This window comes from Puma concolor, chromosome C1, assembly GCF_028749965.1.
Source record: "Puma concolor isolate L17-30 chromosome C1, mPumCon1.1.hap2, whole genome shotgun sequence".
NCBI lineage: Eukaryota > Metazoa > Chordata > Mammalia > Carnivora > Felidae > Puma > Puma concolor.
In genome coordinates, this window is record NC_141674.1 from 175806656 (window position 1) to 175830815 (window position 24160).

Genomic DNA, 24160 nt, shown 5'->3' on the forward strand with positions numbered 1-24160 from the left:
AGTAATTAAGTTTTTAACATATCCTGTTTTATTTCAGAATTCTTTCAACTTTTTTTCTTTTAATTGGGGGCCTCCAAAGTACTCTTAATTACTGCTTTGGGATTATTTCATTTCTGTTCTCATTTTCTCTCTCTTTCTCTCTCTCCTGCTTTTTGAGTTCTTAAACTTTTGGGTAATTATAGGTCCCTTGGAGGATCTGATGAATGTTATTGACTCTTTCTCCATTAAAAAATGCTTCAAATAATTTCATGTCCGAAAGCTCGTTCATGACACTCATGTTAAGAACATTTGTTTTTCCACCTCACTCTTCTTTCTCATCTGTGTACCTAAATGCATATCAGTAGGCAAAACAATACCAACTTTAGGGTGAAGGGGCATGATGATCCTGTTTGCTGGAACTGACTTGAAGTCTACACTTTTGTTTAAGGGCTTCTGTAGTACAGTTCTGGGCTGTGTTTTACATGTATATTCATACTATTATGAAACACTTATTATTTGGGGGCAAAGACTAAGATAAAGAAAGTCCTTTTCCTTTTCCACATTTCTGATATAGTTTGCTGAATTTGTGAAATTGGCACTTTCTTCAGCTTAGAAAATTTGGTGGCGTATTGCATAAATAATATTTTCCCAATCTCTCCTGTATACTCTTTGAAACTTTCACATCCTACTTATTTATCAGCTGTTTTAGCTACTAAATTCTGTAACTTCTTTTTTTCATTATACATAGCATACTGATTTCTCTTTTCATCTATCATTTATTATAGAAATTTTTTATGAAGCATTTTTAGTAACAATGCTTTGCAAACCTCTTGGCCACTGGAGACCTGATGATGGAAGACTGTAAGTGTTGTGAGGCTGGTGAGCCGTCTGTGATTGTTTACCACTAACTGCATCTCTCGCACACTATAGGAATTGAGTAAATACGTGTTGGAAGAATGAGTGAATTTAAAAGACCATGATAACAAATTATGTACAATATTGCAATTGCCATTGAATAGAAGTTGATTACAATAGTTCTTAGTAAACTTCAGTGTTGCTGAATATATCCTTTACCCTTGCAAGGAAGTCAAGCAGATCATCGAAATACCCTCAATGTCTTACACAAATTTTCATCACTCAGCCATAGATTTTATTCTCTCAGAGAAGCCAATGGATTCTTCTTTGGGGGATATTTATTCTCTATAGCACAATTATAACATACTTACAGTCTTCAAGCCAAATCATATTTAAATATATATATATATGGATAGACTGTAATTTGTAGACTTAGAGCAAGAGAAACCATAACTAATGATCAGTCAGGAAGGCCTGCAGCACTAAGACTAAGCGGCAAACCTAGGGTAAGAGATGGAATTCATACTGACGAATCTACACGTGCTTGTAAGGTGGTATGCAGATTATATTAGTGATCATCATTATAAAAAACATAAGGTGTTTAAATAAATTATTTATTTTAAATAATTAACACATTAGGGTTTATCAAAATTTTGAACTAGTGTAAATCATTATGCTGGAAGGAGATATGGATTAAATTTAAAAGGACACTTGAGTGAAATTTTGGCATGTAAGTATGCATGCATAAATTTAAATTATGGTACATTTATTATATTAGAGATGGAGGCACAGTGGAATAAAACAATATAGTGAAGAAGGCAGATACCAAAACCAATTACTATGATAGTTGTAACCACTGATATAATCACTATGTGAACATGAGTCCTTTGGGAGAAGAAAACAGAACAACTACTTGCCTGAGGGAATGAGGAAAGGCCATGGATGAGATACATCTCAACTGGCCATGAATTATGAGTGGGAATTTGCCAAGAGGAGGAGGCGGGGTAGGGTATTCAGGGCACAATGTTCTGAAAGCATGTTGTGTGTTCAGAGAACGAGGAGAAAGTCTGTGTGCTTGCCTCAAAACCGTGGAGAAGGGAGGCAAGATGGGTAGAGAAATAACTTGCACCTGGTTTACAAGAGACTTAATGCTCTGTATGAAAGATTTTAAACTTTATACCACAGGTAATGGTAAGTCAAGGTCTTAGGTAGAAAAATGAAATGGTCTGACTTGTTCTGGGTAAAGAATATTAACTGTTGGGAGCAGCATATGGATAATTGCCCAAAATGAGGAGAGATCAGCAGGAGGAAGTTATATAGGAGGAAGAAATAATCCTCCAACTGAAAGATTTTAAGAAACTGAACTAAGGCAATGGAAAACAATGATATTACGGAGACATTGGTGAAAACAAATTAATAGGTAATGGAGATTGATTGAACATATATAGCCAGGAAAAGGGGGTGTGTTTGAGGATTCTTAAAATTTGAGCTTAAGCAAGGGTCGCCTGGGTGGCTTGGTTGGTTAAGTATCCAATTCTTGATTTTGGCTCAGGCCATGATCTCCCAGTTTGTGAACTGACAGTTCAGGGATGCTTGGGATTCTTTCTCTCCCTCTCTCCCTGCCCTTCTCCTGCTCATGAACACACTCTCTCTCAAAGTAATAAACATTTTGAAAAATTGAGCTTAAGCAAAGATAGAACGTGACAATGCTCATTAAATACAGAATACAGTAAAATCTTGGATTGGGAGTAACTTGTTCTGTGAATGTTCCACAAGATGAGCATTTCTAATAAATTAGCAGTGTCATGCAATATGAGCAGTACATGATGCCAAATATCACGTGACCACAACTGAGCCAATGGTCTCTCTCTCTTACTCTCTCTCTGAGGGATTGTGGGTGATCGTCTTCCATGCTCGGATGCTCAGTGTCAGGCCACCATGTTTGGCAGAAATCAGTGATTTTTCAGAATGTTGGAAGGTGCCCACAACTGGAACTAGTGTATATTTTTTGTCACTTCAAAGCACCTATGGACAATCCTTTGCTTTTCAATACAAGACGAAGCTTAGGAATGCTTTGCTTCATTCTAGGTCAGGGTGCCTGCAGATATAGACCCTTTCCTCTACTGCCTTATTGCCAGTTACCTTAAATACAGTATATGACAAGAATTTATAAATACTGTACTATAGTCAACATCTGTGCTAGTGTATACAATGGCCCTCATGCAGAAAAAGGTTGAAAAGAAAGGTGATAAGAAGAAGGAGATGATTACGGTGGAAGTTAAGAAGGAAATAATGAGGAATTACGAATGAGGTATGTGAGTGGCCAAAATTGCAAGATTTTATGTTTACATTTGCATCTCTTCTGTAGAGGAGAAGGAGAAAAAGGCAGAGAAATCCCTCACTTCAAATGAGATTAGTGAGATGTGTAAAATGTGAGAAACAGTGCAAAATTTTGTAGAAAAGCACCACCCCAATAAGGCTGTAGAAGTACAAGTGATGAATTTGTTTAACGACAATGCAATGTCACATTTGCGTGAAATCCTCAAAAGGAGACAAAAGCAAGTGTCATTGGATAGGTTCCTTGTTAAAGTTGCACAGAAAGAAAAAGATCCCATTGAGCCAATAGATAGCAGTGATTCCATTAGTGATAGTGAAAGTCGTCCTACACAATAACTCTCCTCTCTCATCTCCCTCACACTAGCTGCAAAAGTTTTCAAAGGGAAGTGCAGGTTAATGTGTTTATTTTTTTAATATTTTGTATTTTATTTATTATTTTGTATTATATTACAGTATTGTAATAATTTTTATATGAATATTTTTGGGTTGTGCAACAAGTCATCTGAGTTTCCATTATTTCTTATGGGGAAATTGCCTTTGATATACAAGTGCTTTGGATTGCAAGCATGTTTCCAGCATGAATTATGCTCGCAAACCAAGGCTTTACTGTACTGGGAAAGATCAGGATTAACAAGATGAGTAAGTAATTCTATTTTAGACATGTTGATATGGGATGATTGTGAGTTATATTGATATTTCCAGAGCCAGCGTCCCTCCCTCCTTCCCTCTTTCCATTCCTCCCTCCCTTCCTTACTCCCCTCCTTTCTTTTTCAACTTCCCCCCTTCTCTTCCCTACTTCTGTTTCTTCAATATAAATGTGACAGTTGAAGCCATAACATTGATTGGGATCACCCAGAGAGAGCGAGTATGATTGGAGAAAGTAATCAAGGGCAACCAGTAAATTACTTGCGTTTAAGAGATGGTTAGAAGAGGATAGTTAGTAAAGATGACAGAGAAAAAAATGATCATAAAAGTAGGTAGGGGGAAAAAAATCAAAGATGTCTTAGAAGATGAAGAGGAGAGTGTAGCAAATTCTGCAGAGACTGAGGAGTAAGAGGATGTTGATGCCCCTGATAAGAGCAGTAAAAAGATTTTAATTCATTCATTTATTCAATAAGCATTTTTCAAAGATCTTCCAGTGTGGTTGTGCTTGGGACACAAATGGTATATATCACAACATACATTGCAGTGAAATAAGGAAACTTTTACACTATCAATAATTTTTCCAAAAAAGTATTCCATTAAGAGTAGACCATTATGGGGGTGCCTAGGTGGGTCAGTCAGTTAAGTGTACGACTTTGGCTCGGGTCGTGGTCTCGCAGTCCGTGAGTTTGAGCCCCGCATAGGGCTCTGTCCTGACAGCTCAGAACCTGGAGCCAGCTTTGGATTCTGTGTCTCCCTCTTTCTACCCCTGCCCCACTCACACTCTGACTCTCTCAAAAATAAATAAACATTTATTGTTGTTTTTTTTTTTTTTTTTAACGTTTATTTATTTTTTTGGGACAGAGAGAGACAGAGCATGAACGGGGGAGGGGCAGAGAGAGAGGGAGACACAGAATCAGAAACAGGCTCCAGGCTCTGAGCCATCAGCCCAGAGCCTGACGCGGGGCTCGAACTCACGGACCGCGAGATCGTGACCTGGCTGAAGTCGGACGCTTAACCGACTGCGCCACCCAGGCGCCCCATAAATAAACATTTAAAAAAAATAGCAGACCATCATGGTTACTCTTTGGCTTTACATTGCAATCTTCTCTCTAGCAATGGTAATTCTACCAAAAAAAATATTTCATTATATGGCATCTATCACCAACTGGTTTATAACCTCTTTTTCATGAATCAAAGACATGAGTCAAATGGGGATTTCAATCAAAATGGTTACTATGGTTTCAACTAAATATTGGTTACTTGAAATGAAAATCCAATAGAAAATTCTCCCAATCATTCCCCACCAAACACTCATTATCAGTAGCCACCATCATTATCTAAAATTACTGGGTAAAATGGAAATTGTGTAAGTGAACTTTTTAATTTATCATTTAGAAACACAAACCTTCTCCACATTTTTAACTATTAATCTTTAAAATGAATGACACATCCAGTTGTTAACAGCATGAAAGTCTGGATCCAGATATAATCCTTTACTTTCCCACTTAGAGCCTCAGAGGTCTTAAGACAAATGTCTTAATTTCTTTTCAATTCCATAGTAAGCAAACCAGGAATTATAATACCTGCCTTACATAGTTAGGAATGAAAAGGAAATGAACTAATATGTAAGAAATAGCCAGGAAGAGTTTGGCAGGTGGAATTTTGATAAATAGCAATTATTAATATAACAAAGTATCTGGCAAAACTTGTAATACATAGTAGCTGTTTAACAAACCTAATCCTAAAACTACATTCACTGAAATGTCTTCCATTTCTTAGTAGCCCACTAGGCATTATAAATATCTTAACTACTTTAATTTATACAAAATCCTGAAAATTATTATTTTTGCCTTCTTGCTGAGGAGCAAAAGAAACATAGGAATTTGAGCAACTTGGATAAGGTAGAACATAACAGAACTAACATTTGCACATTGGCCTTTCTAACTCAGAATCCTGTGCAACTAGACATTACATGACCCAGCCTGCTCTCCTTCAAAACTTCTCCTCACCATTTCCTCCATCTTCTGATTTAATTTTTTTTTTCATTTCCCATAAATTATTACCAGCCATTGAGAAAAGCAAAGCAACTGATTTTCTGAAATTCCTTAGGTATATACTTGTTCCCAAGTTCAGTAACTTGGGAGCCTCAGTTTACAAGTTCACATAGGGCTACTATAATATAAAATCCCTTTAGGGGTATCAATAATTTTTATTAGATTTATTAAAATTGTATGCATTTATCAGTCCAAAATATTTTCACCAAAACTAAAATTTTCTCCCTTCCTGATAGACACACTGAGTTTTTTCTCTCTTTGTTTTACTTAAAGCCATGACTCTAAAACACTGATGTCATGGACAAGGAAATGGGAAACATGAAATGATAGTTAAAAGAAGTAGTTAGTAACGTAAGTTTCAGAGCTATGTCACTTTTTTTTTTTTTTTTTTTTACTTTTCACATGATAGAGAACAATATCAAAGTAACCATGTGATTGGCTGTTATCATTTACTACCTAATAAGGGTTCATCCTTCCTTCTACACTTGAAAATATTAGAGATGATAATGGTTCTGACACTTTCTCAGCTGCTGCTTCTCTGAACTACAATACATCTTGGAATGTTTTAGAGATCTTGGATACCAATGAAAGCTTTCATTTATTTTGATTAAAAAAAAAGAAACTAAGAGATCTTTTTCTTTTCTGTATTTCAGTCACTCTCCCTGCCATTTCTTTTGTCAGTAGAAAAAAATAATGTTTAACAGTGGAATGATCCAGGCCTTATCCTCTAAGAAATCTAAGTGCCTTGTTATTTGGAATTCTCAAATTCTAAATGCCTGCAGCCGAATTTGGCAGGACTTATTTAAATTTACTAAGCTTATTTGTTTGCTGATTATCTCACATATTTAGCAATGTTGCTCCACCATAAGCTCTGACAACTGCCTGTCATCCCGGGCATATTGTTTGAATGTCCACCTTTCCTTTTACCTAACAGACATTAATGCTGGTCCCCCATACTTTTTATCATTTTGGTTCCCTCTGTGCTCAAATATTACCTTTTAAAATGGAAGCTAAGCTTGAATTGAATGGTTGTGTAAGCACAGAAATTATGTACACTCCCTGGGTCCAGGAGGATGGAATGATGTTAGAATTCTGAGCTGGACATCAATTTCTAGAACATAGCATGCAGAGAATACCACATGCATTGATTCACAGTCACCTTATCATTTTTTTTCCTTTCAACTCTTGTCTGTGGATCTATTTCTTCCTTCTGCTAGGAAGGTTGCTGAATGTATAATAGAATCCATTAACACAAATATAACCCAGGAGCTAACGTTAATTAAAAATCCACAGTCACAAGGAGGAGAGGCTATACGATGAGAGGTTTATCACCATACATATTTTAAATACTTTTGCCTGAGAAGAAATAGACATACTCAAGAGGAAATTAAAACTCCGGAGGCAACTATTCTAATTTGGAGCAAGACTAACTGAATTATAAAAGCAAAATCAACCTTCAGAATTTAAATCTATTCTAGATGGAAAGATCCCTTCACTATTTATCATTTCAACAGCGACACAATTGTATTTGAAAATATCTTATCTTGGACAGGTTTCTGAAAAGTGACCTGAGGAGGTATAAAAGAAATAGAAGGATTTGTCTATTGTTACAGTGAATCATTCTTCACTCGGGAAGTGAGACTTCACATGCATGGCACACTTAGGGACCCTGAGTTTTGAGGGATGTACACTTGAAAATATCAAAACTAGACACATTTATTCTGGTTTGGTTTCTTGAATACAGCATCCTGACTGCTTGCAAATTTCTTTCCTTAAGGTAAAAGTGTGTTCATCTTTGATAATGGTGTTGATGTTTTCTTTTGATTTATATCATTATGTGTAGAGACCAACTGTTCAAGACATAAATCTTTATACAATGGATTTGCTGTGCTCTGTTAGCAAAAAACAAAACAAAAACAAAAACAAAAAACAAAAAAAAAAAACAACAACAACAAAACCACAAACATTTGAGCATTTCTTTTTAATGGGTATCAATTTCAAGTTCTTCTGAATGATTTCTTGCCAACATCCGTATGATTTTTTTAAACTTGTTTTATTTTTTATTTTTTTTAATTTACATCCAAATTAATTAGCATATAGTGCAAGAATGATTCCAGGAGTAGATTCCTTAGTGCCCCTTACCCATTTAGCCCATCCCCCCTCCACAACCCCTCCAGTAACCCTCAGTTTGTTCCCCATATTTATGACTCTCTTCTGTTTTGTCCCCCTCCCTGTTTTTGTATTATTTTTGTTTCCCTTCCCTTATGTTCATCTGTTTTGTCTCTTAAAGTCCTCATATGAGTGAAGTCATATGATTTTTGTCTTTCTCTGACTGACTAATTTCACTTAGCATAATACCCTCCAGTTCCATCCAAGTAGTTGCAAATGGCAAGATTTCAGTCTTTTTGACTGCCGAGTAATACTCCATTGTATGTATGTATGTATGTGTATGTATATATATATATATATATATATATATATATATGTATGTATACCACATCTTCTTTATCCATTCATCCATCGATGGACATTTGGGTTCTTTCCATACTTTGGCTCTTGTTGATAGTGCTGCTATAAACATGGGGGTGCATGTGTCCCTTCGAAACAGCACACCTGTATCCCTTGGATAAATGCCTAGTAGTGCAATTTCTGGGCTGTAGAGTAGTCCTATTTTTAGTTTTTTGAGGAACTTCCATAGTGTTTTCCAAAGTGGCTGCACCAGCTTGCATTTCCAAACATCCATATGATTTTTAAAAACAATTTTAGGCTTTGATTTTAAGAGCCACCCATTTTTTCTTCCAAGCAATGCTATTGCAGTCACTTACAAAGCGTGGTCCCTGGGCCAGCTACATCATCATCACCTGGGAACCTGTTCTAAAAGCAAGTTCTCAGGTCCCCCCACACTGGCTGAATCATTCTCTGGGGATGGGACTCCATAATCAGTGTTTTAACAAGCTCTACAGGGAATTCTTATGCACACTCAACTTTGAGAACCACTGTTCTTCTAAACTGTGGCTTTTCACTACTTTGTGTATCTTTCACTCCTTTGGCAGTATGGTGAAGCCTATGGATCTTTTGTCAGAATAGTATTTTTAAATATCCAAAATAAAATACACAGTTTACCAAGAAAATAGGTTATATTACAATTCTTTTATCCAAATATTAAAAGCAAATTTGTGATACAACTATACATGTACTTCTTTATTAAATGCATTTACCTAATGAGTAAGTCTAATAATGATCACAGTTTTAAAATATTGGTAATCAAAAAAGTTATTTCCAGACTTCTGCAACAATCATGATTTGATATAATGATATCCATATCTATGATTTATATTGGTGACAAAGTCATAGTTATGGCTAATACTGTTGTGGTTTTTTCCTATATTCATAAAGGAAGGATATATTGAATTTCAGCCTGCAGTTAATGAAAATACAAGCATGAACTTTCTGTGCATCTAAATTCATGGATCTCCTGAATTCTATCCACAACCCCTAGGAGAAAAGAAGCCTTATAAGATGGGTGATTTGCAGTGTATCCAAAAAAATGCTTATTTTGTCATATAATAAATATGATACATTGTAAAACAACATAGGAGACAGGATATGAATCAAATGTGTTCTGGAAGCCATAGAATAAATTGTTCTCCCCCAGGGCACCTCGTGGTCTAACACCTGTGACAGTGAAAGCATAGCTGATCTAATAGTTTACTGGAAATTACCAACAGTGCTACATATTTTCCTGCTTAATCATACAAAACCTTTGTATTCATTATAATTTAAAATTTTTTTCCACACACCCTGCCAATCTTTACCTGTCACTTTATGTATTAATTGACACCTCCCATGATTCCTTAGAACCTCTTAGAAACAGTGAATTTTCAACTCTTTGTGTTTTCACTGCTAGCCCCTTTGAGGAAATGGATATTGAAAGATCACATAAACAAGTCAAGGTCATGGAGCACAGTTCAGGGCCTTAACTTCCACTTAGTTCCACATTTCTGGTTCTGCATTCTGGCCTCACTGGCATAGCTGCAGAGAGGCAGGGAGCCAATGAGACCTGGCCTGCCCACCATTTGAGATAGCTGAATGGTGGTATCCATTGAATAAAAAGAACAAAAAGGGATCCTTTCTATTTTATCCACTGATGACAGACTACTCAAACAGGAAATAATCAGAGTATAAAAGGATAAATCTACTTTCATCATGAGACAGAAGAGACAATAGACTGTCAAGAAAGGAACATGCTGTTATTTTGTAGATGGGACATAGTACAATAGGAATTTGTGCCAATCCCTTATTTCAGAAGCCATTATTTCAAAGTCTTGTCTTTGCCTTTTAGCTCCTTTTATTTGACAAATTCTCCCCCTTACCCTGATTATTAAAGGGCAATAAAAGGTCTTCTGATGGGCTTTCCTATAAGTTATTTTCTTCTATGTTGTTTCTTATTGGTATGAGTAGCTTGATACTGTTTCTAGTATCAAATATTGACACCTATTTCTAGTCTTAACTTTATAATATGGAAACAGAGAGACATTAACATACATTTTCAAATGCTCAGTTTAATTATCTGAGGATTACATTTGCCCTACTGATTCAAATATAGTTTTTAATAGATGAAGGAAAAGGAATGAATATTTATTGAGTGCCTACCATGTCCCAAGCTCTCAATGTAGAAGAGCCAGTGTAAAACAGGGAAAGGGGATAACACACCTGGGCAGGTAGAATAGAGGAAAAGAAAGTAGAAGAACATAAACATCTGCAAATGTGACAGCAATTCAGGAAGCCAGAGGCTGGCTGTGAGAAGGCACAAAGCAAACTATGAGGTAGGAAGAATTCAGGAGCATCTTAGTGGGGTAGAAATATCTGCAAAATATCAGTAGCAGCAGGAATTGACCAAAGTATTTTAGTGGTAGACAGTGCTGAGTTTTCTCCTTCAGCTTTTGTGATGGGTAGAGAAATGTCTGTTGGCAGCTGCAGATAGAAAATTTAAGAAAGATGGAAGACAGGGCAAGTCTGTCTACTGTGAAACAGAACTGACTGCATTTTTATAGGACAAAGCGGGGGGCAGTGTTTTCTGTTAGTTTCTATTTATCATACATAACCTTTATATTTGGAGAGTTGAATAAAAGCAAAGAGAAGAAAACCAGATAGAGCTTCTGTGCAGGAGAGAGTGTGAGGATGCTTTCAGCGAGGTGCTTCTTCATGAGAACCACTGTCTCCAGAGAAAGAACAACTGCCCCAAAACTCTGATGCATAAGGCCATGTTTGGGAGGACAATAGATATTTATTATTAGGTTAATTCCAGGAAATAAATAACTTAAATGTTCTTTAGAACAACAGTGAAGCTGGTTTTAAAAATCTATCAGTGAAAAAAGTTGTGACTTCTCTTTTTTTAATGCTTACTTATTTAACATGAGAGAGAGAGAGAGAGAGAGAGAGAGAGAAAGCAGGGGAGGGAAGAGAGAGAGAGAGAGAGAGAGAGAGAGAGAGAGAAAGCAGGGGAGGGAAGAGAGAGAGAGAGAGAGAGAGAGAGAGAGAGAGAGAAAGCAGGGGAGGGAAGAGAGAGAGAGAGAGAGAGAGAGAGAGAGAGAGAGAAAATCCCAAGCAGGCTCTGCACTGTCAACGCAGAGCCTTATGCAGAGCTTGATCCCAGGAACCATGAGGTCATGACCTGAGCCAAAATCAAAAGTCAGATGCTCAACCAACTAAGCCACCCAGGTGCCCCAAAGCTTATGACTTCTGAAGGAATCCTATTGCAATTACACTTAGCAAATAAAAGGTAAAGATTGCTAGTTACTTTCAGGAATGGCCCATGCTTGACAGGACCATGAGGTATAATATTTGATCAATAGAGTTGTTAGAATAACACTAGTAACGCTAGTTGTTTTCATGGTTATTGTCAAGAATTATTGAATTGTGAATTATTGAAAATGGCAGATAATTGGGGGCTTTAGTATACATAATAAAAGCATGAAATAGATCTTTGGGGAAAAAAAAGAAAAAAGTCTTAACCATTTAATAAGTACTTTTCAGTTGGGGTCAGGGAAGGTTTAGAGTAGAAGTGAATTAGGGAACATATAATTCATTATCCAAACCAAGAGATGTTTATCTAGGAAAATGTCTCAGACTCTTCCTTAATATCTGTGGAGCCTGAGGCAAGTGTACAAATTGAAGTCCATATATTTGACATATTTCAAGTATACAAAGGAAGCCACAAAACTACTCAGTAGCTTTCTCTTTCTATTTTTACAAATAAATTTTCAAAACACCCAAGAAGATTAGTTTCAAATTAGATGTCATAATTCTCAGAATCCTTGGAGTTTTGTATGAGGACATGCTGATATTGGGTGAGCTGGCCCCAGGCCTTAGAAGGCTCTTTCTGTCCATCCCCAGCCCCTCCTAACACTGGCAGGGCCTCTCATGCAGATGTAAATTCACCCTTCAGCCTGCATACTGAGTCTATTCACTTCTCAGTAATAACAATGATCCTAGGGCCACTCCTTGAGATGAGAGATGGGCACAGAGGAGGTATGGTCCATCATCAGAAAGGGGAATGCAGCCAAAAGACTTGTATAGTTCCCGGGTATGAGCATAAGCCATTTGGGCTGGAAGCTCTGGGGTCCCAAGATGCCCAGGACATGGTTAGAAGGGGAGAGTTAAGCTCCAGGTAGACATGTTTTCTTGCCTCAGATAACCCCCTTTCACATGGAAATAAGACCAGAGTTGGGGTCTCTAAAGTGCCAGGACAAGAACAGAGCCCCTTTCTCATGAATCTAAGGCCAGTCTTGCAAATGCTAAACTGAAATAGATACCAGGACAACAAGCAACAAACCTAGATGCTTCAGAAAACTGGAATATATGGTTAGCCTAAATTTATGGAGCGTATGCCAGAATGTAAATTGCAGTCTGGAAAAGTGTCCTGGGTGTGTAGACCTGGATCAAACAGGTGTTCTGTAGAAAGTGCTCTGTGTGGGGCACCCAGGTGACTCAGTCGGTTAAACAACTGACTTTGTTTTTGTTAATTTTCTAATGTTTATTTATTTTTGAGACAGAGAAAGAGACAGAGCATGAGGGTGGGAGGGGCAGAGAGAGAGGGAGACAAGGAATCTGAAGCAGGCTCCAGGCTCTGAGTTGTCAGCCCAGAGCCTGACATGGGACTCAAATTCATGAACTCTGAGATCATGACCTGCACAGAAGTCGGACGCTCAACCTTCTGAGCCACCCAGGAGCCCCTAAGCATCTGACTTTTGATTTTGGCTCAGGTCATGATCTCACAGTTCATGAGTCAGGCCCCACATCGGGCTCTGTACTGACAGTGAGGAGCCTGCTTGGGATTCTCTGTCTCCCTCTCTCTCTGCCCCTCCCCTGATCCTCTCTCTTTCTCTCTCAAAAGAAATAAATAAATATTTAAAAAAGTAGCTCTTTGTATATTATTGGAGATGAAAAGCATTCTTACCAAAACTTTGTAGGAGTAAATAACACTAAAACTAAAAGACAGACACAGCTGGGCAAGCTTCTTGGACACAAAATCAAAAGGAGAAAAATGACTCTGGCTGCATTTGTGACATGAGCATGAAGAAATAAAAGGCTAAAGTGACCTAAATGAACTTTAAGGAGGAAGAAGTTTGTGAGGAAACTGGATGATATCCTATGAAGAAAGCAGATCAAGAAGACAGCCATCAACAACTTTCTGGAACTAGACTTAGGCAATAAGATAACTTTTACAGAAGTCCTATTTCAGAAAAGGAAGCATTATCTGATTTACAGGACAAGTGTAAATTTGAGTTTTGTTGTTGTATTTTGTTTCCTTTATTTTGAAGTAATGAGTAGTATACAGACCTTGTGATGAAATAAAGGAGTGTTATGCATTGAATGTTTGAGTCCCCTCCCCCCAAATTAATATTGAAGCTCTAACCCCCAATGTTTGAAGATTGGACCTTCAAAGAAGTAATTAAGGTTAAATGAGGTCATAAAAGTGGGGCCCCGATCTAATATGATTAGTATTCCTATAAGAAGAAAGATATATTGCTCTCTCATTTTCTCTCCACTTGCCCAAAGAAGTCTCATAAGTGCACAACAAGATGGCAGCTGTCTACAAGCCTCAAGAAGAGGCTTCAGAATGAAACTTTGATCTTGGTACCTTGCTGGCACTATGATCTTGGACTTCTCAACCTGTAGAACTGTGGGAAATAAATTTCTGTTGATTAAGCCACTCCATCTGTTGTATTTTTTATTATGGAGCCTGAGCAGACTAAGACATGAAATAAACAATAACAGACTGGGGATTAGATATATTAATGTGTTTCCAGAAAATTTTTGACAATAATGGGATAGAATATAATATATAGCCTGAGCTAAGATAAACAGGTCAAGGGAGGGGTGCCTGGCTGGCTCAGTTGTTAGAGCATACAACTCTTGATCTTGGGGTCATGAGTTCAAGCCCACACTAGGTGTGGAGCCTACTTTAAAAAAAAAATAAAATAAATGTTTTTTAAATTAAAGAGATCAAAGGAAAGTTGAAAAGACATTTTTTTAAAAAACATTTATTTCCAAGAGACAGACACAGTGCGAGGGGGCAGGTGCAGAGAGAGAGGGAGACAGAATCCGAAGTAGGCTCCAGGCTCTGAGCTGTCCGTGCAGAGCCCGACACGGCACTCAAACCCACCAACAGTGAGATCATGACCTGAGCTGAAGTTGGACGCTCAACCGATTGAGCCTCCCAGGCTCCCCAAAAAGGACAAAGTGAAATAGAAAAAATTAAGAAACTTCTTAAAATAAAATTACATGATAAAAATATTTGGGAATTCAGCAAGCCAGAGAAATACCTTCCAGTTGAGGTCTGAAGGAAAAGAATGTAGATGGAATTTAGAAACGATAGAATATCCATTCAACTTTGCTGTAAGTGTGGGCTAAGGGGTGTTCCTTGGGGTTTTAGTACTCCTAGATTTTCCAGAGGGATGGTTCAACATCCCTGAATCTAATATCAGTGAAATTCTAGGCTTTTACTTGTAGCTTGAAAGAGACAACTAGCATCTTCACTTCTTTCCCAGTCAAAAATTAACAAGGATGGTTTTTTTCTACAGACATCTATACTGGCCAGGTGATGATTTCAACACATTTGCCTTTTTAAAGACAAGACAGCAACCATACCAGTCATGTAACTTGTTAATAAGCCCATTTCTTACATTTGGTATTCCAGGGATGGCATGTTTGTAAAGAAGAGGGAGTAAGACAGAATGAATTCATGATTTTCTGGGTGATAATGTCATTTTACTCCCTGTTTGGATTATCATTTTTGGCTCTGTCTCCAGCAAAATATTAAAAAGAGTGACCTAGACACTTCTTCTCCCCCATTCTCTCTTTTTATCATGTGATATTACCACTGTTTTAACTGTTAGGGTACAAAATATGTCAAGGCTTATCTCCTCTCCCCCCCTCCCCCCATACACACTTGTTTAGAGCTTTCATGACTATTTATGAAATTTAGAATCATCATGTCTGGTCTCAAAATAATTAACTACCATTATTTTTATTTGGATCATATATACTTACAATGTAGTTTTTAGGGGAAAATTGACATCTTTATGGTGATCTTCTTCTTCAAGAACATCATGTATTTTTCCATGAACTGATTGATGTCTTCTATTGTGATTGTTTGTAGTATTGAAATGTATTTCACTCATTTCTTATTTAAGTTGTTCCTATTTATTTTACCTTCTCTTGATGCTGTTACAAATTTGCTCCTTTTTACCCTACTGGGCGTCTACCTGGTTGTTATATGTGTATATGGGAAATATGTATCTGTGCACATTTACTTTGTGTGTTGTTATATTTCTGAATTCTCCTACTGCTTAGAATAGCATTCAAGGGGTGTCCATAGCTATCATCCCCCCCTTTTTTACTTTAAGTGTATTTATTTATTTTGAGAGTGAGAGAGAGGGAGAGAAAGAGGCTGTGCACATGAGCTTGGGATGAACATAGAGAGAAGGAGAGAGTGAGAATCCCAAGCAGGCTCTACACTGTCAGCACAGAGCCTGACACAGGTCTCAATCCCACAAAACGTGGGATTATGACCTGAGCTGAAATCAAGAGTCAGAGACTTAACCGAATGAGCCACCCAGACACCCTCATCTCTCTTTATATATATGTATATATGTACATACGTACAAATATTTATTGTACTTATTGCACGTGCAACATATTGCTTTCTCATTATGTAGGCAAGATATATGTTAGAGTCACTGAAGTGTCTTTTCTAGTACTTTCTCGTACATCCTTTTAGGTTATCTCTACCTTTCATTATTTTGAGCTATTTTACAGATTTGTTAGTTGCATAAAATTGATAATGATGTACATTTATTCTCGATTATAGAAATACATACTAGTTATTCAATAGAACGTAACTGATTATTGCCATAAGAATAGAGCATCTATTTATAAATTCATTTCAACATATCTTATATTCTTCTATATACGTGATACTTGAATTTTTCCATGAATTGTGATATATTGTTCCGTCAATAATGAAAGAACTAACCAAAATCTGGGACACATTTTCATTTTATATTTGTGAGTCATGATTATTCCCCCTTTTAAAATTATCCCTAAATAGTTATTTTCCTTCTTTTTCTTTCCTCTGTTCAATACAAAACTACACAATGGAACGTGATGGAGAAAGGAGAGAAATTCCTGTACATTTTCCTCTCTCTGGGCATCCTTTCCCTTCTTTCAGCCTAGAAAGGAATTTGAATACTTATTTAGAATTTTATTTCTTTAGAGTTTTCTAGCTTGAAAAACAAATTCACAATTTTTTTCAAATTCATAATATTTAAAAAATTGGTTTATGGGATGTTTTACTGGCTTATTGTAGATTTTAAAGAGGGAAAAAGAGATATAGTCATTGATTTTAGTCAATGATCCACTGACTGCTATAAACAGTTATGTGTATAAATTATTCAACACTTCAGTACACATGCGTGAAAATCAACTTTAACTCATAACTTTAATATTTTCATACAATCAAAAAATAGAGATGTACATTAAGTAGACATAATATGACTTATTTTAAGTGATCAAAATATCTTGTTTGTGACTTACAGATAAAAGAAGTGGTGGTTTCTATTAGCAGGTTAAAACCAAAAGACAATGAAGTTCACACTTAAAAAAATTATTAAGCCAATAAATACAGCACTACACCTACCACTAATACTATGTACACACTGCGTTACATTTGAGCAAACCCCAAATTCCAGAATGGATATTTTATGAATGAATTCACTGGAAAATAACTTTAGAAAATGAAAAAGGACAAACTAGAATTTTTTAATGAAAATCTGACTTACACAAGTACTTACAGAAAAGTAGCAGATCTGTATTCTGAAAGGTAGAAATTCCCCAAATTAGTGTTTAGCTGCCCCAAAAATTTGGCTTTAAAAAGTATTTATTTTATCTTTGCTTTATAAGTAAGATATAAAGGAGATCCTAGTTATCACTTCAGCTTTAGAGAAGTCTAATATTTGAAAATATTACTCATAAGAAAATATGGCTGCAAAACTGAGTAATTATTGGCTGCCTTCATCTAAAAACTGTGCACTAAACAATTATGAGCCATAAAAGAAATCTGATCTAAATTTAATATGATAAAAAAACAGAATAAAAGAAACACTGGAAAATGACAGTAAAATTTTACTGTAATGCTCATGGAGAATTTGACAGACAGAATTTTCTCCTGTCATTTATGGTTGAGACTTGACAGTTTGTCTGGAAGAATGTGGAAATATGTGAGCAGTATGAAGCAAAGGATTTGAATCTTTGAAGAATAAGTAGCTAAACTGAGTTTATTTAACGGAATTTTTGTATTATTTAGACAGTGGCAAGTCTAGAACAGCCTGCATTCCTTCCTGTGACAGCTTGCTGTAAAATCCATAAATTTAGAAACAAACGACAAAATCTTTGCATGTGTACAGATGAATTATAAATATATTGACCAAGCCATTTAATCTGTTAGTTCTTACTAATTTAGATAATTTTCCTGGACAATTACAAATGACTTCGGAACTCACAATCTATTGACAGTTAAGAAAGAATCTATGATTACTCAGTCATTAGTTTAATCCACTTTAAGCAAATTGACACACTAGAAAAGCACATACACATAGTAACTTGTCCTCCTCAAATTGAATTTTACTAATTGAAGGCATTTTTGTTTTTCAGAAATTCCAGTGGAAAATAACATTAGGGGAACAACTGAATCCCATTTAAATGTCACTTTAATTCATTAGCAAGGCTTTCTTCCATCTTAATTTAATTACTCCCTAAATGTTCTGACAATTCTTCTTCACTGATGTACTCAAGTCTTTCACTGATTTCTGGTATCATATTATCATAGTAGCTCTAATAAAGCATTGTATATGATACATATGTATATATATTCTATTCCTCTAATTTTTTAAAAAGTCTGAACACTCTCAAAGCCATAAATGTTTATGCAGTAAGCGTCAGAAAAGTAATATTTTTAATGGTGTGAAAACCATAAGAATGGCAGATTGGCATTTTTTACTATAGGAATCCATTAACGTTACTGGATTAGAATGCAAGTTCATCGTCAAAATAAAAGGAGAAATATGTCAAACATACCTATTATTAAGGTATGAAAGCATCACCTAAGCTAATATAATAAAACAATGGCTTGATTTTTTAAAATAAATATTTTATATCTTATCATAGATATTTCTGTTCTCTTGGTTCTCAAACAAACTTCTGATGCTGGCATCTGGTTGTCTTTAAAATATTTACCAAATATAGAATTCCAGACTCTATTTTATTATAAAATCAGCCCAGACACAGTATCAGATATTAACATGCATACATTGTTACATTATGTATTTGTTTTTTTAAAAACTTACCTAGGTTGTACACATTTGATTTCAGACTATAAAATAGAATAACAGAGTATTTACAAGCTTATTTTTCATAACAAATTTTTTTTTACAAACTTCCAAGAAAATAAGAAATCCTTCACTGATTTCCTTCATGTAAAATAATTGCCAGTTTGTCTACACAGTAGAAATGGAAGGGGCAAAGTTTCTATTTACAGATACAGGGAAACTGATTCCCTCCCACTTGTGTAGTAAGATAGGAAAGTAGCTGACAAGGATGCTTTGTAATATCAACCAAGATATCCCCCTGATGATGCCAAAGTAGGATTGTATGTCTGACATACTATTCATCAAACCTCAAAAACAGATATGACATTGGATATAACTGTGATGTATCAGCCAATGAGTAGCCAATACCATTCTACTCTATTGCTTTTCTTGGGGAGAAGTGGTTAAGCCAACAGAAATAATGACCTCTTTATGCAGTCCATTTGAAAGGGTAAATACAAAAAGGGTTAGAATACCTACTTGGTTAAAAAAAAAATCAACTGCACCAATGAATACGGGATGAAGATTTTTAAAACAAACAAATGAAAAGTTAATTTTCCCTCTAAGTCTATAGGCCTCAGCTAGGCCTGTTTAGCCAACAAGAGTAGAATCACGCCCGATGCGTATATGAACTTTACAGTCTTATTCACATGTGAATTCGTGCAGTGGTGTACTAGAGCTGGCACATACCAGCCTACAAGAGTTGACTGTCCTCATCTTTTCCCAGTTTCACATTCAGTGATGTCAGACTGGTAGACCGAAATTAGCCCTGGTGGGAATACCCCATAGAAACTGGAAAAACATTACAAATCAAGGGGTTTTTTTCCCCTCCCAAAGGGCTAGTTGTTAAACATTTAACAATATACTACTGAATTGATGTGAGGCGTTTGTGGTATTCAAGAAATTCATTTTATACTGAAGTCTTCTGGTTGTAAAGTCATGGATCCAAGTCCTTGAGTTAGGAGTGACCCAAAATAGTTAAACAGTATTCCCTCTATTATCAATCATATAACTTTTCTGGTTTTAAGACAACATTTTCAATATCGTGGATGCTTTTTCCATTTAAGTGTTCACTGGGACAGTCATGACTGTATCCTGTACCATCACTGATTGTTGACACTGTGTAAGACGCACTGCGAAGAGCATCTGAATGGGAGAAGCTGTTTCCAAATTGGATTTTATATTGATTCCAGTTTCTTTTCAGAATTGCTTGAACCTATCAATCAAAAAGAAACAGAAAGGACAAGAGCAATCCATTATCTGAAATAAAGATACTGTATTTAAAAGTACAATAGAATAATTTATGTAAAATTTTAGAAAAACCAAAAGCATTGATGTTAATTCGTGAATAATATTGCTTTTTTTTAAATTAAAACATTAAATTGGAAACATTAGGAAATTTACAGTTAGGAAATTCGTTTCCTTGCTCTTTATTTTAGATTCCCTCGATATTTTTTTCATGCCTTATCTTTGAAGCTTTAATAATGCATATGAATATATTATGGTCAAACAAGTAGTTAATCCAGACCCCCTTTTGTAAGATTGTGTGTGTAACATTTACTTTTATATCAGTATCTTAAATAATAGAATGAGAAGATAATTAGAGTATAAAAGAAGAGAGGAAGTATAAAAGAAAAAGAAGTTAGGGAAACAGGGAATATAAATCATCATCATCATCATTAACAGCAGCAGCAACTAGTTTTTACGGAGTGATTAACACATGCCAGGTATTGTGCTACATTCTGGAAAAAAAAGATCAGGGTTTTTGTCCTCCTGAGGCTTACTAGCCGGAGGGAAGAAAGCATTCAACAGGTAATAACAAATGAGATGAGCCTGTGAAAACGTTTAGGAATGTTACCACTCCACTTTTTTTGTTTTTGGATCTCCCTCTGACTGGATGAATTTGATGTCAACTGGCTTCCTTCTCCTCTAAAGCTAGAGATCAGGACTTGTAGGCCATATATAGTGACCTAGGTTTGAATCGAACATGACACACAAAGGTGATTTTCTTCATACTGAGTCAGTGAGTGGAAATGAGAATATTCAAATACATCTCCAGTTTGGCAACCTGGCTGTTTCCAGGTGTCTGATGATTGGGCACACTGGTGTGGGACTCTGCTCCTAGGTTACGAGTGTATTAGCCACATCCCTGTGACCTAATCCAGATCTGTCCAAAACATATGCATAGCTTTGAACTGTCTTCCCCACACTATCTACTGCTCTTTGACCCTTTGGTTCCTCACAGGGAATTTGAGCATCACTAAAAGCAACTTTCCAGTCATCCATGTACTAGAAACATACTAATGCAATAATTGTTTAACTTTCTGCTAATATATAAAATTCCCCAACTTTTCATTCACTGTAATCATGTGTAAAAATTAATATTAAACTTTAAAATGAGATGGCTTAGTTAAGTCTTCATTGTTTTATATAATAGATCAAGAAAACGTCTCCAAATTATGAACAATCTATTACTAATAGCTATTCCCAGGAGATCTTTTAATGAGAGAACTCAGTGGGATACTTCAAAGTCCTTTGAGTCTCCTGTTCTCTGTCACTTAAAATGGACATAAAGTTTTACTGTCTCACTTTATGTTTTAGCATGTAGAAAAACAGAAGACACAAATAGAAAGTCAAACCGTTTCTTTTTTTTTAGTTTTATTTATTTATTTGAGAGAGAAAGAGAGAGAGAGAGCATGAGCTGGGGGTGGGGGGTGCAGAGAGAGAGGGAGAGACTGAATCCTAAACAGGCTCAGCAGTGTCAGCACAAAACTTGATGTGAAGCTTGAACTCATGAACCATGAAAATCATGACCTGAGCCAAAAACAAGAATTGGCTGCTTAACTGACTGAGCCACCCAGGGACTCCCTAAAGTCAATGGGTTTCTTTAGTTAGAATTCCAAATGAGTTACTAAAATTTCGGGTAGCTCTATTGTAGAATTTAAAAATTATGTAATTAGAAATGCAATAAACTGGTTTTAAAAATTGTATTTTATGAAATTCACAACCTCAGTACTTTCCAGTTTATTTCTTTATATACATTCTTCAGGACTTTCAAGTTTATTTCTTTATATATATTAACTATGCTGGAAAGGAATAATTTATATTCTTACACAAATAAAGAAATAAAAGCCTTTATGGGACAATGAATATATTTATCTTGCAAAAAAAATCATATTTTGTTTCCCTCATGGTTTAGTAATGTCTTTCTTAATTCTCCAAATAGCATATTTAAATTAAAGCAATTTAAATATGCTTTATTTAAAGCATATTGGGTGGGTCAATATCTGTCACCTTTTGGTTAAGCATCCAACTTGTGGGTTTGAGATCTGTGTTGGGCTCTGTGCTAACACCTCAGAGCCCGGAGCCTGCTTATGATTCTTTGTCTCCCTCTCTCTCTGCCCCTCTCCTGCTTGCACTTTGTCTGTCTCTCAAAAATAAATAACACTTAAAAAATAAAGTAATTTTAAATAATATCTGCATACATAATGTCTTCAAGAGCATAAGCAAACAACAGATGAAAATGGTTTTAGAATGTGCCTTTTAAATATTCAAAGATTTACAACAAAAATGACGTTGGGCAGATTATCTAGATATTCCTGATGGGAATTGGTTTTGATCCTTATTTTATGCTAAATTCATTTCTCTTCCCTTTGCTACTAAATGATGGATTGACTGAATACCTTTCCTATATAGTTTCTGTTTGAAAGGAAATGGAATGTAGCTATATACAAAAGATTCTACATAAATGTTGGGAAGAAGTTGACAAGAAGAAATATCATAGCTGTGAATGTATAACTTTTTTAAAAATGAAAGCTTAAATTAAATTCCAACAGCCAAGATGCCTTTTGAAATATCTGTTTGCTCTTGAAATATCTGCTTTGATTACAATCATCACCCTATTTCTTCCTTGCAACTAAATCATCAGAAAAGCCATGAAAGGTCAATTTCCTGAACTGTGGGGACCATTTTACTGATGTTAAAAAATGAACCTAATTAAAGACCTTTGGGCCTTGTAGACATCCTTTTGTTTATATTATTCTCTATAAGGACTTAAGTTTTTCATCTGTTTCCTCTAATATATATCACATCTATTCAACAGAACATTAAAGTGACCACTCTTAGTACACTTTTAATGAAAAAATTATGATGGGAAGAGATAACAAGGAAAATTGACATTGGAAGGGAAGGCGTTAAAGATATGAAAATGTTTTTTATTGCCTTACACATGAGTATTATATAAATAGTAAATCCCACTGTTTAGAATATAACCTTACAACATTATATGCCCATTAGCGCTTCATAAGGAAACTATAACTCCTTATCCTAAATCAGTTAAAAAATATTTAATAGAGCTTCATATAAAAATGCTACCTAGTTTTCATTACAGAATTTAGGTTTGATTATTATCAATAAATCTTTTTGTTCACTTTATAAAAATACTCTCAGATATTGTTCGATTTACACCTGAGGCAAGGGAGGGCCCTTCTAATGACAAGAGCTCTAGTTTGTGCTAACAGTGCACATTTTATCTGAGTGGGCTAGAGATGAGATGAATGTGGTCTGATAATTTGTCAAGCCACCATTATTTAGTGAGAAATGCAAATAGGAATATTTTGGATAAAAAAATACATAAAATTGTTACTTGAAAGAAAAGAAAAAGATAAAGACTAAGCTAAAAGGAAGCTACTTGACCTCCCGTGGAAAGCAAGAAGGAGATTTAAGCCGGAGCAAGTGATTTTAAGAAGTACATGACATAGTTGGAACAACACAAAATGAATTTGGCAGCTGTGTCTTCATGTTATGAGAGTGGGAAAAACTAAGAGGCAAAAGGACAAAAAAGGAGGGATTATAGTATTTCCTAAGATGAAAAATGAGTCATCCACAAATAGAGACTGCATCTTGAGAGATGAAGAAAAGGGGACAGATATTGGAGATGTTGTAAAGAACCGAAGGCTTTGGCACAACTAGGCTCAAAGATTTTGTATTATTGTAATTTTTTGCTGCCAAAATTTTCTCAATTTTAGGACATGGCAGAAGATCAAGGTCTCTGTCTCTTTTGCTTACACACAGAGAGTGCAACAAGATTGTTAGGCATTAGTTTAGATATTCCCTGAGCAACCTTTCCAAATAAAAAGGCCAATTTGAGATTGATTCCAAAATGATTAATGCTCCTACTTGTACATATATTTTTGAAAATAAATGACTTGAAAGATCTAATAAGGAATCTATAATGTACTGATAATCTGTTGAGGGTGGGGCATGGTGATAAAATTTTAGATTCCGAGCCTATACTAATCTTTGTGAGACTTGTGTAAGGAACTTGCTTTTTTTTTTTTTTTTAACTCCTTTAATAAAGTA

The 24160-nt window shown here is 35.7% G+C and overlaps 1 protein-coding gene and 1 long non-coding RNA gene across 3 annotated transcripts in view; one reads left to right on the forward strand and one right to left on the reverse strand.

Moving 5' to 3' along the window:
- The window catches only part of LOC147578586 (uncharacterized), a 291483-nt gene that overhangs the window by 121450 nt on the left and 145873 nt on the right, over window positions 1–24160 (forward strand). The gene's annotated exons all lie outside the window — the stretch shown is intronic.
- Window positions 17962–24160, reverse strand: part of CALCRL (calcitonin receptor like receptor) — a 101883-nt gene continuing 95684 nt past the window's right edge. For both annotated transcript variants that reach the window (XM_025935040.2, XM_086719111.1), the window contains one exon: window positions 17962–20015. In XM_025935040.2, the coding sequence (XP_025790825.1) occupies window positions 19800–20015 (216 nt within the window). In that variant the 3' untranslated portion in view covers window positions 17962–19799. The remainder of the gene's footprint in view (window positions 20016–24160) is intronic.